The following is a 17,114-nucleotide window of genomic DNA, read 5'->3' as shown; positions in this document are numbered from 1 at the left end:
GCCTCCCTCAATCATTCCTGCTGCCCTGGAGGGCTGTGAGCCCTCCCCATCCATCCATCCATCCATCCATCCGTCCGTCCGTCCGTCCGTCCGTCCATCCATCATCCATCCACCCATCCATCCATCATCCATCCATCCATCCATGCATCATCCATCCACCCATCCATCCATCCATCATCCATCCATCCATCATCCATCCATCCATCCATCCATCATCCATCCATCCATCCATCCATCATCCATCCATCCATCCATCCATCCATCCATTCATCATCCATCCATCCATCCATCCATCCATCCATCCATCCATCTATCATCCATCCATCCATCCATCCATCCATCCATCCATCCATCCATCCATCCATCATCCATCCATCTATCATCCATCCATCCATCCATCCATCCATCCATCCATCCATCATCCATCCATCCATCTATCATCCATCCATCCATCCATCCATCCATCCATTATCCATCCATCCATCCATCCATCCATCATCCATCCATCCATCCATCCATCATCCATCCATCCATCCATCCATCCATCCATCATCCATCCATCCATCCATCCCTCATCCATCCATCCATCATCCATCCATCATCCATCCATCATCCATCCATCCATCCATCCATCCATCCATCCATCCATCCATCCATCCATCATCCATCCATCCCTCATCCATCCATCCATCCATCCATCCATCCATCCATCCATCCATCCATCCATCCATCCATCCATCCATCCAAACCCCCCCTGCCTGCAGTGCCCCTCACAGGAACCCCAGCATTGTGTCCTCAGGGGATTTTTCTGCAACACCACCCCAAGCAGGAGAACAGATCCCAGCCCCACTCTCAGTGTGACCCCAGGAGGGCTGGCAAGAGATTCTGGTGTTCATGGGGAAGTACCCAAAGCCAGCTGAGCCCAGGAGGGCCCAGCTCAGGGTGGTTTGAGCCAAGTGGATCATGAGCATCCCATGGGCTCCGTGGGTTCCTCAGAGGAGCCGAGCCTGAACTGGATCCTGTCAAAGACCAAGAGTGACCTTCAGGCTGGGGCTCAGCCCTTATCACACCCCTGTCACAAATATTTGACCTCCCAGTGTCTGAGCACCCCCAGCCTTCTGCAGCCTCGGAACAGCCCAGGAAGGAGCAACAGCAGCGGTGCTGGGAGCAGGAGTTTAGGGCATAGAGGGCTCCTTTCCTGTGCCAGTCCCACAGCAGCTCCCCTCAAACCCGGCTCATCCCTCTCTACCACACTTCAGAGCCGTTTCTAATCTCTGACCCCAGGCTTTGGCATCTGTTGGTCAATGGCATTTGTCCTCCCTCCATCAGGGCTCACCCCTGGGGATGGGCAGGAGTGAACCCAGTGGGATTTTATGGGAATCTGTGAGTCACAAAGAGCTTCCCCTGCTCTTTGAGGCACTGATGTTTCTCAAGGATGAGTGGACAGCAGCCAAAGGACCTCTTTGGCCCTTCCACCAGGAGTGGCAGGGGTGGGATGGGAGGGACACTCCAGCCTGGTCCCCAAAACCCCTCCCCACCTTTGCTGAGACTTATTTGCCAGTGGGAAAAAGGGGAGTGGGACCAAGGGAAGCCTTGGAGGAAGCAAAAAGCATCAGAAGTTCTTGCATGGATGGAGCTTTGGACTCCTGGGTGGGAGAAGGAGGCTCTGGATGGGGAGCAGAGCAGGGGGAGCTCAGGTCCTGCTCAGCAGCTCCTGCTTCCTGCTCCTTTGGCACCTGAATCCCTTTCCCTGCTCCAATCTGCCCCCAGCCCTGCAAAGGGGGCAAATGTTCCCTGGCAAAAGGAAGAGAACAGCCCAGGAACGCTCCCTCACAATGGGGATCCATCCCTGCAGGAGAGCAGAGGGCTCCACATGTGACAATTCCAAAGAAAACCAAAAGAGATGCGTCAGGACAGAGAGAAACCCAAGTGCTGGGACAGGCAGCTGCAGACAAACACCCCGAGCAGATGGGATCTGACTCACGGAGGGTGGGGCAGGAAAGGGGCTCCCAACCCCAAGCCCAACCAGGGCCCTCTCCGTGGGCAAACCCAACAGGCTGGCAGCCGAGCTGGGGATGGAGCAGCATGGATCTGGTCACAGGAGGTTGGGAAAGCTCAGGGAAAGAACCTGAGGCTGCCCACAGCCTTTCCCACCATGGATGAGCTCGGTGATCAGGAGCTTTGGGTGCTTCTCCTTGGACAGCTTTTGGCGCTTGCCAACCTCGCCTTCCTGCTGAGAGCAAGGAGGGAAATGTGCTGAGGAGCCCCAGCTGGAGCGGGCAGCAGGAATTCCAGCAAAGCCATCTGCCCCATGAGCAGGGCAGAGAGCAGCAAGCTGAACTGCTCCAGCCCCTGCAGTCCTGGATGTGGCTTTGGTGTCTGCCCTGGGTGAAAACAACGCCCTGCTCTGGTCCCACAGCCCTCGGTGCCAGGGGGCTCTTGTCCCCTCCATTCCCTAGAACCATGGAATCATTCCTGCTGGAAAAGCCCTCTGAGACCACTGAGTCCAAACATTAACCCAGCACTGGGAGCCATCACCAAACCATGTCCACAGCTTTTAAATCCCTTCCCTTCTACATGTCCAGTATTTCATTAAACGTCTCCCCCAAATTTGCCATCTCACAGAGAGGAGCCCTGGCCGTGCTCCTCAGCCCTCTCCAGGCTGTGGCACCGTTCCCTGGTGGGAAGGGAGCCCCTGCACTGACCCAGAAAAGCCCATTAGGTGGAGGCTCCTGGCAGCCCTGGCCTCCCCCCAGCTCCTGAAGGTATCTGTGCTGCTGCTGAGTGCCAGCAGAGCTCTGGGAGCTGCTCATGGGCAGCCTCCCCTCAGCCCCCAGCTCCAGCACCTGGGGGAGGTCACCCCGCGCTCGCATGACTTGGGAGGCCGTGAAAATGATGAAGCTTCACATGTTGAGTCATTCCACCATCAGGAGAGGAAGCAATGAATTGCAAAGATACAGAGGTGGTAACTAAATTTACAAGTGGGATCCGTTTAAAAAGGAGGAGGAAAAAAAAATCAAAGTAGAGCAAGTTGGAAAATTCTGTTCATTAGTTTTCTTTAAAAAGTTTCAATGAACTGTTTCTCATTCTCATTCAAGGGAGACAGTTCCTCCAACCCACAGGGAAAAAGGGACCTTTTCTCCCTAAAAATGCTCTCTGGTTTTTATGAAGAAGGAGTTTAATCAGCACCAATAGAAGAGTGAACTGAGCCTTCCAAAGGAAGGAGACTCTGGGAGGAAGTGTCTCCCCACAACATCACTTGAAAGTAGGGAGCCAAGCAATTATTGGCATAAGGATAAATGTATTAGTAATGCAGTTTATATTTGCTGCCACAGGAATGATCTTAGAGGGGTTCGCACACCTACAGGGCATCCTCTGAGAAGGTCATGGCTTTAAAATCCAAATGATTCCAGAGTCCAGGCTGGCCTCAGGGATGGACCGTGCCCAGATGGGGCTCTGTCCTTTCCTAATGCCAGGAGATCCCTCTGCATGATGCCAGAGCATCCTCCTGAGACACCCACAGATCCTTCCACACCCCCCCTCTGGCTCTGGGAGAAATCAGGGAGAGGATTTCACTCACGTCCATCACATCCTCCAGCACAAACCTCCCACCAGGCATGGGACTCATCTCCCCTTCCCCATGGAGCCTGGAGTTCAATGTTTGGGTGCCATTTGAGTCAGGGGAGCTGGGCACAGCCAGCACAGGATTTGATGAATAACGCTTCCAAGCGGGATGAATCACTCCCTGGAACCACTTCTCCCCGCAACAGAGGGAGCTTGGATCCATGGTGATTTTTAGAAAGTGAATGGATGGAAAGAGGAGTCCCACAATGAGATTCCACTCCTGCCTCCCCTCTCAGCCAGCACTGAATCCCACCCTCCCTGCAGAGCAGACCCCCAGACAATCTGTACACCTCCGTTTCCCCCACTCCCAACAATCTGGGAACCAAGGGTCTGGGATTAGCAATAAACTGACTGGGAAATCATCTTTTCCAGCCTGTGCAAGTGCACCAGGAAGCCAAACCTTGTACCTGGCACCGTTCACAGCAGTATCATGAATATTATTAGTAATAGACCTACCCATCCTAACGTTATATTTATATCTACAAAAATAGATCCACAGAACTCTACGGAAAGAGGCGGCTGGGAGGAGGCGGCGGACGGGCCCTGGGAGCTGGGGCTTGGAGAAGCCAAGGGATGTGTTGCATATATTCCTCCAGGAGCACCATTCCCCCCTCTCGTGCTCCCACCCCTGGGAAGGGGGACAGGCAGGCAGAGCCGAGCTCCAGGACGCCATCCCGGCTCCAAACTCCCCCAAAGGATGCCAGCGGGGCCACAACCAGGAGCTGGCACTGCACAGACATGGGGCTGAGCCCAGGAGCACCTGGAGTCCCCCTGCCACAGCCACCAGTTGGGGTTATCATCATCCCAGCAGGAAACACGGAGCCCTGACTCGGATTGCAGCATCCTCTGCTCTGCAGATGGCCCCAGGTCTGGCCCCATGGTCTGGCTCCAGCCCTGTTCCCAGCTGTCAGCGAGTGGCAGAACCCCCTCAGTGAAGTGAGGACTCAAAGGAAACTTGGCAGGGAGGGAAGGTCGGGCTCCCCAGCTTTGACACCCCCTCCTGCTTTCCATGTCCTCCAGCCCAAGGCAAGGTGACAGAAGCCCTGCCGGGGAGTCCCCGGAGTGGTGGCTGCTCACAGTTGGCTTTGCTGTAGTTTTTTAAAGTGAATTCAGTGCTGGTGGAAGGTACCAGATCGGGGTTCGAGCGCGGAGCTGGTGCCTGTGGCATCTGCTGGGTGGTGGGATGGAGCCAGGCGGCAGCTCCCACCTCAGGCAGCCCTCCAAGGCCTGGAGAAATGAATGGCAATTTCCAAGCAGCTCCTTGTTCTCAGCCAAATCCCAGAGGGGACCTTTCCCTTGCTGCAGTCGGGCAGGAGAGAGTGGGCTGGGCTGCCTCCGATAGCTCCTTCCCCTGCCAGAAGGTTTCTAAAGCTTCCCACACCTTCTCTTCCTCTTTGAGATAGAAAAACACGGTGCCACCTCATTCTGGAGCTCGCTCGCTTCTCCCAGCGTCTTCCCAGCCTGGAGTGAAGCCACTGCCAATGGTGAGAGCCCTTGGCACCCCAGCCCCTCAGGGAAAGGGACCTGTGGCCAGCTGAGGGGCGAAAGGCCACCCACAGAAAGTGCAGGAGAGGGAGAAAGAGTGGGAGAGGGGTCTGGCTCCCGAGGGACTCTGGCACAGGGACGCACTGACCTGTCTCCTCCCTCATGGATAAGGACCATACTGTGGGGCACCTCCTAGAACTATGGAGAGCAGAGCCCTGAGGGGCCCAAGGTACCCTTGCCGTGGGGGCAGAGCCCAAGGACCCTCTGGGTCACCTTTCCCTGTGGGACACAGCCAGGGAGGGCACCCTCAGCTTGCTCTGCCTCTCCTGTCCCTCTCCTGTACGTGCAGAACCACTGGTACCCCCCAGCTCAGTGCCAGCTCCCCCGGCACCACAGCCAGGGCGTCCCAAAGCCTGGGGATCCCCAGGTGACCCGTCTGGATCCTGGAAGGTGATGGCGGGAAGGGGAGGGCACCGCAGGGCAGAGGGAGCCGAGGGAGGAGCGGGACGGAGGAGAGAAGAGGAGGAGGAGGGGGAGGAAGAGGAGCAAAGCCCGCTTCTCCTCCTCGGGAGGGTCATACCGGCTTGTCCAGCGTTTTGGGGAAGGGCGTGCCGCTGGCCGAGGAGATCTTTCTGCAGACCGTGTTGGTGTGGCTCTGGCAGCGGCAGCCGGGGCGTTTCAGGCCGTCATAGCCCCGCTGGCAAAGTTTGAGGCACCCCAGGGTGGGAAAGTAGCAGCAGAGGCAGGGCAAGAGGAGGGACAGGACGCTCATGGCAGCCCAGCGGGCGCAGCAGGAGCCCGGCCCGCAGGAGCAGGGGTCGTCGGCGCAGGTGTCCTCGTCGTCGGTGGAGCAGTGGTAGAAGAGCCCCTTGACGCAGCAGAGGCAGGTCCCGTAGTCGAGGAGGCTCTCGGCGGAGCAGAGGCAGCGCTGGTTGCAGAGCCAGCAGGAGGGCAGGCTGCGGGCGGCCGTGCAGCGCGGGCAGCGGCAGCGCCCGCACGCCTCGCACAGCACCAGGTGCGCCCCGTGCCCCGCCGCCGGCTCCGCGCCCTTCCGCGGCGACTCCTCGGCCTTCAGCTCAGCCCCGCGGGGCTGCGTCCGCACCAGAGAGTGCCCGGAGTGCGACGGCGTCAGGCTGCTCAGCAGGCGCTGCTCCGAGGCCGTGGTGCTCTGCGACACCGAGCTGGCCGTGCTCGAGTGGCTCAGGTGCGGCTGCGGCGGCGGCGCCTGGTGCTGCTGGCTGTGGCTGCGGTGCAGGTCCTGGAAGGTGGAAGACGCCAGGCGGTCCTGGGACCACTCCTGCTTGTGCGGGGGCTGCGACAGCGAGGGGTTGGAGCGGGCTTGCTGGAAGCACGCCGCCGGCCTCTCCACGTAGTTGTTGCTGGCGCGGATGGAGCGGATTTGGTCGATGGACAGCACCTGCTGGAAGTCCTCGGCGGGTGGGTCCATGGTCTCGTCGCAGCTGAGTTCAGCCACGCTGGAAGAGAGCTGCATTTCCAGGAGCCGGGAGACCCTGCGGCATCAGGGCACATCTAAAGATCCTAAAGGATGGGGCAGGAAGAGAGAAAATATCCCTGTTACGTCCGTCCAAATCATTGAATCACAGACTGCTTTGGGACGGAAGGGACCTCGAAGCTCGTCTCATCCCAGCCTCTTGCCACAGGCAGGGACACCTTCCACTAAAGCAAAGCAGGACACAAAGGCTGCCTGGAGAACTCCAAACAAAAGGATTTCCAGCAATCAGACCCGGAGCAGTTTTGTGCCTGGGAACACTCAGGCTGGACACATCCCAAAGGAAGGGCTGTCGGATCTGCCCCTCGACCCTGGCGGGCACAGCCTCTCTCCATGCTTTTGAGCCTCTTGTGTCCTTCCAGAGGATTTCCCACCCCTCACCAGCACCTCCTTCTCCTTCCCCAGGGACCTGTGCTGGCCCTCTCTGGAGGAGGGGAAATGGGAAGCAGTGACTGATCCAGAGGCATGACAGAGCTGGGAACGGCATCTCCCTCAGAGCAGGGGCTCTCTCTGCTCTGGAGGCTCCCAGCACACCCTGAGCAGCCTCCTGCTCCCATTCCCTGGGATGGGGAATCTGAGCACAGGTTCTCTAACTCTAGGCAGCAGCAGTGACAAATTAGAGTCACTGAATCGGTGAAGTTGGAAAAGCCCTCTAAGATCAGCGACTCCAACCATCAACCACCACCATGTTCACCACTGAACCATGTCCTCAAGACCCACATCCATATTGTTTTAACACTTCCAGGGATGAAATGGAGCCCTGTGTTTGGCCAAGGACAGGACTATCCCACAGACTCCAAGTCCTGGTGGACTGCAGCATTCCAGTACCCCATCCCCAGCCCAGGAGCCAATTTGCCCCCGTCGGGAGCATTGGGAAGGGCAGGTTTCCCTTCAAACCTGGCACAGACACCAGGGAAGGCAGCCTTGGCACAGGCAAGCCCTGTGGTGCCCCTCACACCACCCTGCTGTGCCCTTTGCCGTTGTTTTCAGGACGTGGCCCTTCCTGGGTGGCAGTGCTGGCAGCAGAACCTGCTGTGCCCAGGAGCAGCAGCACTGCTGAGGGCCTTGGGATGGAGCAGGGAGACTCCATGTGCCACCACTGCCCGTCCTGGCAAGCTTGGCCCCATGGCAGCAGCTCCATCTCCAAACCTTCATCTGCCAGGGAAACCCCTCGGTGGGGCTGGGAGAGGAGAGGGGAGAGAGCAGCGGGCACGGGAGCCACGAGAGGGAGGGAGGGAGGGAGACACAAAGCTCCTGCTCTGGACATCGGCACACGGAGCTGCCAGGAGCGCCCAGAGGACAGACGGACATCACTCACTGCATGCCAGAGCCCACCACGTCCAGCACAGATCTCCCCGTGGGATCCGTGCTGCCCGTGCACGGCCGCCTTCCCCGGGACAGAGGGGACAGGTCACAGAGTGACCCCCTGTGTCACGGACACCGCCGGGCCCGCAGGAAGGCACCGCTCTGGAGGGAGCTCCCTCGGCAGAACGGGGCGGCCGCCGCTCTCAAGTAGGTGAAGGGGCCACAGGTAGAATCTGCTCATGCAGCAGAGAGAGGCAGAGGGAAGATTGATTTTCATTAGCTAGGCTGACCTTGAGGAGCAGGGAAAAGCAAAGGCAACTTACTTTGACTGTTCAAGCAAGATCTCGCCTCTCCCATCCCCCTCTCTGGAAAGAAAAGGAAACTGATCTGCTCAGATTTGGGGTTTTCCCTCCTCCATGCAATTCCCCGTGTGGGAAAATGCAGACAGTGAGGAGTCGCTCACCCAGGACACCCACAGGTGATTTGGGAACCCTTTTCCTTCACAGCAGTGCCAAGGGGAATTAGGAGGGCATGGCAGACTCGGGGAAGGTTTGTGAGATGGGAAGAGGCCAGAGGCAAAGCTCTTGTGGCTGTCACCTGCTGTCACCGAGCTCCTCACCTGGGAGGGTCTCACCAAAGCACAGGCTGGGGACGTGAAGCCCCAGCACCCCCTGAAGAGGGAGGGCCCACCTCAGCCTGCAGCTGGGCCTGTGCAGAGGGGAGCAGGGAGCAGCCTCGGAGCATCCCCACACCCCTCATGACCCAGATCCTGTCGGGACGGGATCATTCAGAGAGCGATGCTGATTCCACCTGGGAGCAGCTGCTCACACCAGGTGTCCATCCCCACTCACCTGGCCTCAGCACTTGGTCGTTCAGGCTTGGCCACTGAGATGAGCCCTGTGAGGGTCCTGGGGGCCTCCAGCCATGGGGAGAGACCCCACAGAGGGTCCTGCAGCCACAGAGCCAGTGGGGCTGCTGGCCCAGCACAGGGAGCCCAAATCCTCTGAGCACCTGGAGCTCAAGAGGCGTGAGGAGACCCCTGGGCCAGGCTGGGGTGGGAGGGACAGCATGAGGAGGAACCAAGCCCGGGGGACACAGCCAGAGACGGGGTGACCATCAGCTGTGCCGGACACTCCAGATCTGGGGGCAGGGCTCAGACACAGAAAAACACAGATCTTGGGAGCCCCCCAACACTGGACCAGGGCCCAAACGCCCCCAGGACTGTGATTGCAAGGTGCAGGGATCAGACAAGGACCTAGGCTCACTGACTGGGGGGATGTAAATGTCCCTGTGGGAACGAAGGGGAGCTGAAGAGAACATCTGTGGGTCCTGCAGAGGGACTGAATGACTGGAGCTGGGACCCTGCTGATTCCTTCTCCCCCAGCCCCGAACAGCCCAGTGCTCCCCACTCCCTCCCTGCTCCAGCCTGATCCCAGGGCTGCAATCAGTCCATATCCCAGCCCCACTGAGCCGGGCAATCCCGGAGCTCTGCTGCACCCCTCCCTGCCCACCTGCCTGCCTGGGGGACCCGGGGCAGCGTCCCCCAGCCGCCTCCTCCTCCTCCTCACACCCTGCCTGCCAGGCGGGCATGCCAGCCCCGGAAACCGGGCCAGCTTTATGGCCACCGCCAGCCTCAAACATATAAAGTTCGTGTGATAATGGGCCAGAGGAAGGATCGTAAAAGCAAATGATTTACAGGCTGGAGGTGGCTGCGAGCCGGGGGCAAGCGGCTCAGGGCGTCAGGTGGGAGAAAAGGGACCCCCTCGCCGTGTCGGGGTGCAGCGGGGTGCAGCGGGGCGCTGGGGGAGGCTGAGCCCCCGGTCCCGCTCCGCGCGCAGCCCACGCGGGGCTCGCAGCCCCTCCACGCACACGCAGCCCCCGTGTCCCGGGACTCCCGGGCACCGCCGCGCCCGCAGCCCGCTCTCAGTGTGCGGGGCACTCTCAGCACAGCCCACGCGTGACTCGGACCCACAGGCGGCCCCAGCCCCACCGCGCGCACCCCACGCGTGTGCAGGACCCCAATCGCCGCCCGCACGGAACCTCAGCTCCCTCGCACAGCCCGTGCGCACCCAGGCACCCGCGTCCCTCCAGCAGCGGCTCACGCGTGCCCAGGAGCCCTCCCGCTCGGCCCACGCGTGTCCCCCGCCGCGCCCCGCAGCCCACGCGTGTCCTGTCCGCGCCGGGGACTCACCCCGCAGCCGCCGCCGGTCCATCGGCCCGCGGAGCCCGAGCGCTGCGGGGGCAGCCCCGGGGCGGAGCGGGGCAGCCCCGGCCCCGCAGCCGAGCCCCGCGCCGCGGGCAGCGGGAGCGGCGGGGGGGCCCCGCGCTCGGTGGGAACGGGAGGCTGGGCGGAGGGAGGAGGAGGAGGAGGAGGAGGGATGGAGGGAGGAGGGAGGGACCTGGCGCTGCCCGGGAGCATCGCGCTCCCCCTCGCTCTGCGCTGCCTTCCCGGAGCTCTTAACGCTTTACCCAAGTGGCGTCATCCCTCTGAAATGGACTCGGCCCATTAGCGGCTCCGCAGAGCCCCGCAGCGCTCCCCAGGCGCCGCTGCCGCCCAGCCCCGCCGCGGGATGCTCAGCGCTCTTTAAACGTTTCCGTCTGGCCCGGGCTCCGCGTCCCTCCCTGCGCCCCCCGGGCCGGTGTCCCCCTGTGCCCACCCCAGGGGGACAGCGCCCCTGGGGACACAGCAGCGCGGCGGGGTGCGGCGGGGTCAGTGTGACACCGCGGGCAGGTCCTGCCTGGCTGGGGCGCAAAGGGGCCGGCAGCGACTCAGGATCCATCACCTTGGGTTTGATCCATAAACCGCCGTGAAACGGCTCAGTCACCTCACAGGACCATGGAAAAGGTGGGAAAAGCCCTCTAAGGTCATCGAGTCCAACCTTCTCCCGGCTCACCTCTGCCCCCGGGACAGCCCGGGGCCATCCAGCTCCAACACTTCCCAAAATCCCAAAGCCACACCTGGATGAGCCCTGCAGAGACACACTCGGCAGAGAGGCTGGGAGCAGCTTTTCCACCCACAGAACCAGCCCACACACATCCCACTCTCCCAGAAACAAAAAGCTTGGACTCAAGGTCCAAGCGGGACCGGGACCTCCCATTCCAGAGGTTTTCCCAAGTCACTGCACGCTTTTCCCACATCCCTTGCTTTCCTGCTTTCGTGCCTGTGGCTCGGGAGCACCAGGGGTCCTTGTGACACCCCTCACCCCCATTTACAGTAAAGTAGACCTGGCTTGACAGTCCCAAAGGCCACCCTGATGACACTGGACATCACTTGTGGGCCCCAGCAGAGTCCCCAGCCTCCCTCCATTCCCCTCGACAGCTTCAGGGTGATCACCCATTCTCTCTGGGATGCTCACCAGATGAGCAAAGCGACAGCCCCGGCTCGGGGAGGGCTCAGAATCTGTCTCAGAAATGTGAAGATGAAACCACCAAGCCCTCAGCCCCCCCAGACAAGCCCAGCATCACAGGACCCCCTCGGGGTGGGCAGTCCCCAGGCTGGATGGCAAACACGGTGTCTGAGTGTGTGAGAGCAGCATGGGGACAGAGGGGAAGAGAAGGACCTGGAATAGGAGTGATAAATCCAGCTCTGCTGCTTGTGGCAGTAACAGATGAGGACAAACTGGGGTGATCCCACAGACCCCAGGGGCTCCCTCCCAGCTGGTGCCAGCAGAAGCACTGGAATCCCCCCAGCTGGGGCCAGAGACTCCATTCTCACACACGGTGCCCAGCTGAGCCCTTGCAGTCTCATTTTTAGGTATTTCTAGGCTGAGGGTTTCTCCAACTCCATGGGATCCCACCGGGGACGCTCCTCCAGGAGTTTCTCCAAGAAGAACGAGTCCCTGACAGCATCCCTCAGCCTCGGCTCCAGCTCAGAGCCTTCAGCCTGACCCCCTCTGCTGCCACCGGCCCCTCCTCTTCTCCCCATCGCCCTCAGTTCCGTCTTTAAAGGCACAGAAAGCATCAGCGCTGCCCGATTCCCAGCCAGCTGGCTGAGAGCACCTGACTCCGGGGAGCACGTGTGCTGTCCTCCCTCTCTCCCAGCCCCAATCTCTCACTCCCACCTTGAGGTGCCGGTGATTCAGGCTTCCCTCGCTGGCTCGCAGCATCCCAGCGCAGCCCGCGTCGTGCTCCGCCGGCGCCGCTCGATTCCTCGCTGGCTGCCGAGGGAGGGCCGAGCAGGCATGAATGCAGCGCTCCGGGAGGAGTGGGAGGGTGGGAAGCACAGGGAGAGCAGCAGCCTCCCGGTGAGTTATTGACCACAGCACGGCTGGAGAGGAGGGCTGCGAACCCCAGGGCACTAGCAAGGCAGGGAAGTTTGGAGCCTCCCCCAGAGGAAGGATCCGGGATGGGGCCCCCCCTCCTCAGGAGGGGTTTTGGCTGTTGGGAGAGAGACGTGGATCTCCCTGATGAGCCATGGCAGAGGAAGGTGTGAGACTGCTGCAGGTTCCTGGCCACCTCTCCCCGTGTGGGGCTGTGGAGCAGGGACTGAGCCCCCTTCCCACAGCCCCCGCTGTGCCCCACTCCAGCTCCTCAGCTCACCTCGGGGATTGGTCCCACCCCTCATCCCAAGGGAAATCCACCACCTTGAACACCACTGGGGTCCTGCCCAAAGGATGGGGAGAAGCAGCTCCTGGGTGTCCCATTTCTGTTGCATGTCCTGGGGGCAGCTGAGAGCACCAAGACGACCAAGGTGGACACCCCTGTGTTCCCAGCTCCAGCTGAGCCTGCTGGGAACAACAGGGCCCCAGCTCCTGTTGCAGACCCCTGCATTTGGAGAACCCCCATCCCCACCAATCCTCACAGATCATAAGCAATTTCTCCCTGCTTTGCTCTTCCCATCATCCCAAACACCCCCAAAACCACGGGGAGTCACTCACTTTCATTTCCCTTCCCAAAAAGAGTTTCTCTACATCCACACCTTGGTCACAAATCCCAAGGAGCTCAGTCTGAAGCTTGGAGAGCTTAGTTGGGATTTTAAAACAATCAAGAGAGCTCAGCACCGTTTTCCACACAGATTTTCCAGCTCCAGGCCTGGCTGTGCCCACAGTCAGACAATTCACGCCCAGGAATCAGCCCTGGAGTGGGCAGGAGAGCAGGATATCCCAGAGCAAGGCTGAAGCTGCCTGGTCTCTCCTGCTGCTGTTTGCCAAGCTCTGGCTCAGGGGGAGGGTAATTCACCTCCAGTTAGAGATGATGCAGGGGAGGGAGGGAAAAAAAAAAAAAGAGAGGAGAAAGAGAACACGCGATTCCCCTGATTCAATCAGCCAGAAACAAGGAGGTGCTGGTGCCCTCTAATTTGGAGATTCACAGATTTTAGGGCCAGAAGGGACCGTGATGCTCATCTAGCCTGACAGTCTGTATTATGTAAAAGCCACTTGAAGCCAGACAGTGCCACGAGCTTTTCAGAAGCAACAGCCAGCACTGGGGAACTTATTAAAGGGCTGTGACTCTCCCGAGGTGGGGACATGTGGCTCCCAGCACGCTGGGAGAGGAGGAGGCCAGGTACACCCACCCGGCTGGGCTTGGGCTGAACAGATGGCGGTGCTGGGGGAGAGGAAACACCATTTCCCTTCCCTGTCATGCAGCTCCTTCTAGCAGAAAGAGGGATAAGCAAGGAAAAAAAACAACCCCTTCCTCGTGTTCTTCTTTTGAGGGTTTCCTAGTCCCTGGAAAGAAAAGAGGGATGCTGGCCCTGAGATGTTTCGTGCCCCCTTTGGGGTCAAACCCCACGGTTTGCAGTGTAGCCATGGGAGCTGAGCCTGCCTCTCTGGGAGCCAGATCCGGAGCTCCGAGCTCAGCCTGCAGCAGCCGGAGGTGTAGTCATTGACTGCAATGAGAGTTTCCCTCTGAAGATGGAGCCAGGCAGCATAAAACATCAATAAAGCGCTCAGGATGCGTCCCTTAATGAGCTGAGATTGTAACACGCTGCCAGAGCCTGCCAGAGCTGCCCATTCTGCCGGGAGAGAGGAGCAGATTCTGCTGGGGAAGTGTTAAGTGGGTCCTGCTGACTCATTGATGCAGATGGTTCCGGCCCCGCGCCGAGCAGGAGCAGCAGCGTCTCCAGGGGCTCTCCAGCGCCCGAGTGAGCCGGGATCGGGATCTGTCACCTCCCCCGGCTGGAGGGGACAGCAGGACAGGGCAGTGATTCCCGTGGCGTGGCTCCCCAGGTCCCGCTGTGCACAGCAAGGGCTGGCTGTCCCTGTGCATCGTCAGCGTGAGGGTGGGCAGGCCCTGGCACAGGTGCCCAGAGCAGCTGGGGCTGCCCCTGGATCCCTGGCAGTGCCCAAGGCCACCTTGGACAGGGCTCAGAGCAGCCTGGGACAGTGGAAGGTGTCCCTGAAGAGGATGGAAATGAGAGGAGCTTTAATGTGCCTGCCAACCCAAATCATTCCATGGTTCCATGATCTGTGTGGGCTCCCCACACTTCCACAGCAGCTCTCCTTCCACAGCACACATTTGTCCTGATGAGGTCCCTGCCCGAAGGCACATTCCCCTCCCAACAGGGAACACAGACTGACCCCAGCAGTGCTGGCTCCAAAGGTGAGGCCCCGACCTGAGCTCCTGGGAAATGTGAGCAGGGTGGATGAGGAGACACTGGGTTACAAAGGGATTTGCAATGCAGGCATTTCCCTGCTGGGAAATTGCTAACTCCATCTTCTAGCTCCCTGAAAAGTGCCCAGACACTGTTGTGCCTGTGGTACAGCTGTGGAGTTGGATCCTGTCCAAACCCCACTGCTACATCCCTGTTGGGGGGAATCAAGTGACAAAGGACTTGCACCTCCAGATTGTGAATGTCCCCAGAAAGCCCTTGGAGCACTGGTTCCTTTGCCAAGTCACACCCTGCCTTTGCAAGACACGTTTCTCACCCAACCTGTGCCTTTGTGGCACCTTCACCCCTGCCCTGATGGAGACGTGATGCTCACATAGTGTCTTTTCTGTCCCAAGGCCTCAGGGCCCTCTCTCTCCCTGGATTCTCTGCCCTGTGCTCCCCGTGATGCTCCTCAGGAGGTCCCTGATCATTGCTGGGAGCAGTCACCACCCAGTGTTCCAAGTCTCCTGCAGGCTCTCCAGACTGAACTCCACTACAGGTACCACATGTACTACATATCCCACATGTCTCAACTACTCCAAATGTACCAGGTATCCCACATGTACCAGGGACCCCACATGTACTAGGTGCCCTACATGTCCCAAATGTCCCAGACGCACCAGGTACGCCATGTGTACCAGGTACCCCACAAGTACCAGGTATCCCCTGTACTCCAGGTATCCCATATGTACCAGGGATCCCCTGTACTCCAAATATCCCATATGTACCAGGGATCCCCTGTACTCCAAATATCCCATGTGTACCAGGTATCCCCTGTACTCCAGGTACCCCACAAGTACCAGGAATCTCCTGTACTCCAGGTATCCCATGTGTGCCAGGTATCCCCTGTACTCCAGGTATCCCACAAGTACCAGGCATCCCCTGTACTCCAAATATCCCATGTGTACCAGGTATCCCACAAGTACCAGGTATCCCATGTACTCCAGGTATCCCATGTACTCCAGGTATCCCCTGTAGTCCAGGTATGCCACAAGTACCAAGTGTCCCATGTGTACCAGGTATCGCCAGTACTCCAGGTATCCCATGTGTACCAGGTATCCCACAAGTACCAGGTATCCCCTGTACCCTAGGGTTTGCTTTCTGGAGGGGCACCCCTTGGAGATTCTCTCCCAAATTTGCCCTAAACCAGGACACCCTGTACTCTAGGTATCCCACATACACCAGGTATCCCACATACACCAGGTATCCCATATGTACCAGGTATCCCCTGTACTCCAGGTATCCCATATGTACCAGGTATCCCACATACACCAGGGATCCCACATGTACTAGGTGCCCTACATGTCCCAAATGTCCCAGATGCAGCAGGTATGCCATGTGTACCAGGGATCCCAGGTACTCCATGTATCCCCTGTACTCCAGGTATCCCATATGTAGCAAGTATCCCACATACTCCAGGTATCCCATACGTACCAGGTATCCCCTGTACTCCAGGTATCCTATATGTACCAGGTATCCCATGTACTCCAGGTATCCCCTGTACTCCAGGTATCCCCTGTACTCCAGGTATCCTCTGTACTCCAGGTATCCCATATGTAGCAAGTATCCCACATACTCCAGGTATCCCATACGTACCAGATATCTCCTGTACTCCAGGTATCCCATGTACTCCAGGTATCCCATATGTACCAGGTATCCCCTGTACTCCAGGTATCCTCTGTACTCCAGGTATCCCATATGTACCAGGTATCCCCTGTACTCCAGGTATCCCATGTGTACCAGGTATCCTATATGTACCAGGTATCCCATGTACTCCAGGTATCCCCTGTACTCCAGGTATCCCCTGTACTCCAGGTATCCTCTGTACTCCAGGTATCCCATATGTACCAGGTATCCCCTGTACTCCAGGTATCCTATATGTACCAGGTATCCTATATGTACCAGGTATCCTATGTGTACCAGGTATCCCCTGTACTCCAGGTATCCCATATGTAGCAAGTATCCCACATACTCCAGGTATCCCATGCGTACCAGGTATCCCCTGTACTCCAGGTATCCCATGTGTACCAGGTATCCCGTGTCTGCCAGGCCATCCCAAGTACACCAAGGATCCCACGCACACCAGGATCCCTCCTGCTGGTGCTCCAAGCTGCTAGGCTCTCCCTAAACCATCTGATCCATCCACACTGCAGCTGTCCCACTGCTGCTCCCTCCCAAGTCTGCACACCTATCCCGAGCATCCTCCCTCACCTGGGCAAGACCCTTCCCGCTCCTACATCCCATGGAGCCAACCCCCCTCCCCAGGGATGGATGGGAGGGAGCTCCCCCCAAATTCTGTGCCTGCAGCGCTTCGAGTCCCCGTTTCAATGTCACTTTAACTCGGGCCCGCGTGTGCCGGGAGCAGGGCTCCGTATTAAATTGCCAAGCCGGTCACATGCTGCTGGGATTTGGCCGTAGCTAAGCAGCACCGCCCCCGCAGTCACTTTTTTGGCTGGTGACTCCTCTGCTCGGCGTAAGGCAGAGCCGGCAAAGAATAGGAGAAACCGGAGGGGGAAGGAAAAAAAAATTAAATAAATAAATAAGAGAAAACCAGGCGAGTCATTGTGAATGTCAGGAGCTCCTCGGCTGCGGGTGTGACAG

At 59.0% G+C, this 17,114-nt stretch overlaps 1 protein-coding gene across 4 annotated transcripts; it reads right to left on the bottom strand.

Moving 5' to 3' along the window:
- Positions 1-3,031: 3,031 nt before the first annotated feature.
- SPRY3 (sprouty RTK signaling antagonist 3) lies at positions 3,032-12,072 on the bottom strand. Of its 4 annotated transcripts, none has more exons than XM_063170261.1 (2): positions 11,986-12,072; positions 3,032-6,648 (listed from the first exon to the last, which is right to left on the bottom strand). In XM_063170261.1, the coding sequence occupies exon 2, from the start codon at positions 6,599-6,601 to the stop codon at positions 5,684-5,686; it is 918 nt and encodes a 305-aa protein (XP_063026331.1). In that variant the 5' UTR covers positions 6,602-6,648; positions 11,986-12,072; the 3' UTR covers positions 3,032-5,683. The 4 variants fall into 4 exon arrangements, with proteins under 4 accessions (XP_063026331.1, XP_063026330.1, XP_063026332.1 ...); XM_063170260.1 differs by lacking the exon at positions 11,986-12,072 and adding an exon at positions 10,324-10,472; XM_063170262.1 differs by lacking the exon at positions 11,986-12,072 and adding an exon at positions 10,394-10,430.
- Between the last annotated feature and the right edge of the window lie 5,042 nt (positions 12,073-17,114).

Source organism: Melospiza melodia, chromosome 16 (assembly GCF_035770615.1).
Source record: "Melospiza melodia melodia isolate bMelMel2 chromosome 16, bMelMel2.pri, whole genome shotgun sequence".
NCBI lineage: Eukaryota > Metazoa > Chordata > Aves > Passeriformes > Passerellidae > Melospiza > Melospiza melodia.
This window is presented reverse-complemented; position numbering and strand designations above follow the sequence as displayed.

What these genes read in the sequence shown, in the direction of transcription:
- SPRY3 (XM_063170261.1), bottom strand. Translation starts at nt 6,601, where the DNA reads ATGCAGCTCTCTTCCAGCGTGGCTGAACTCAGCTGCGACGAGACCATG.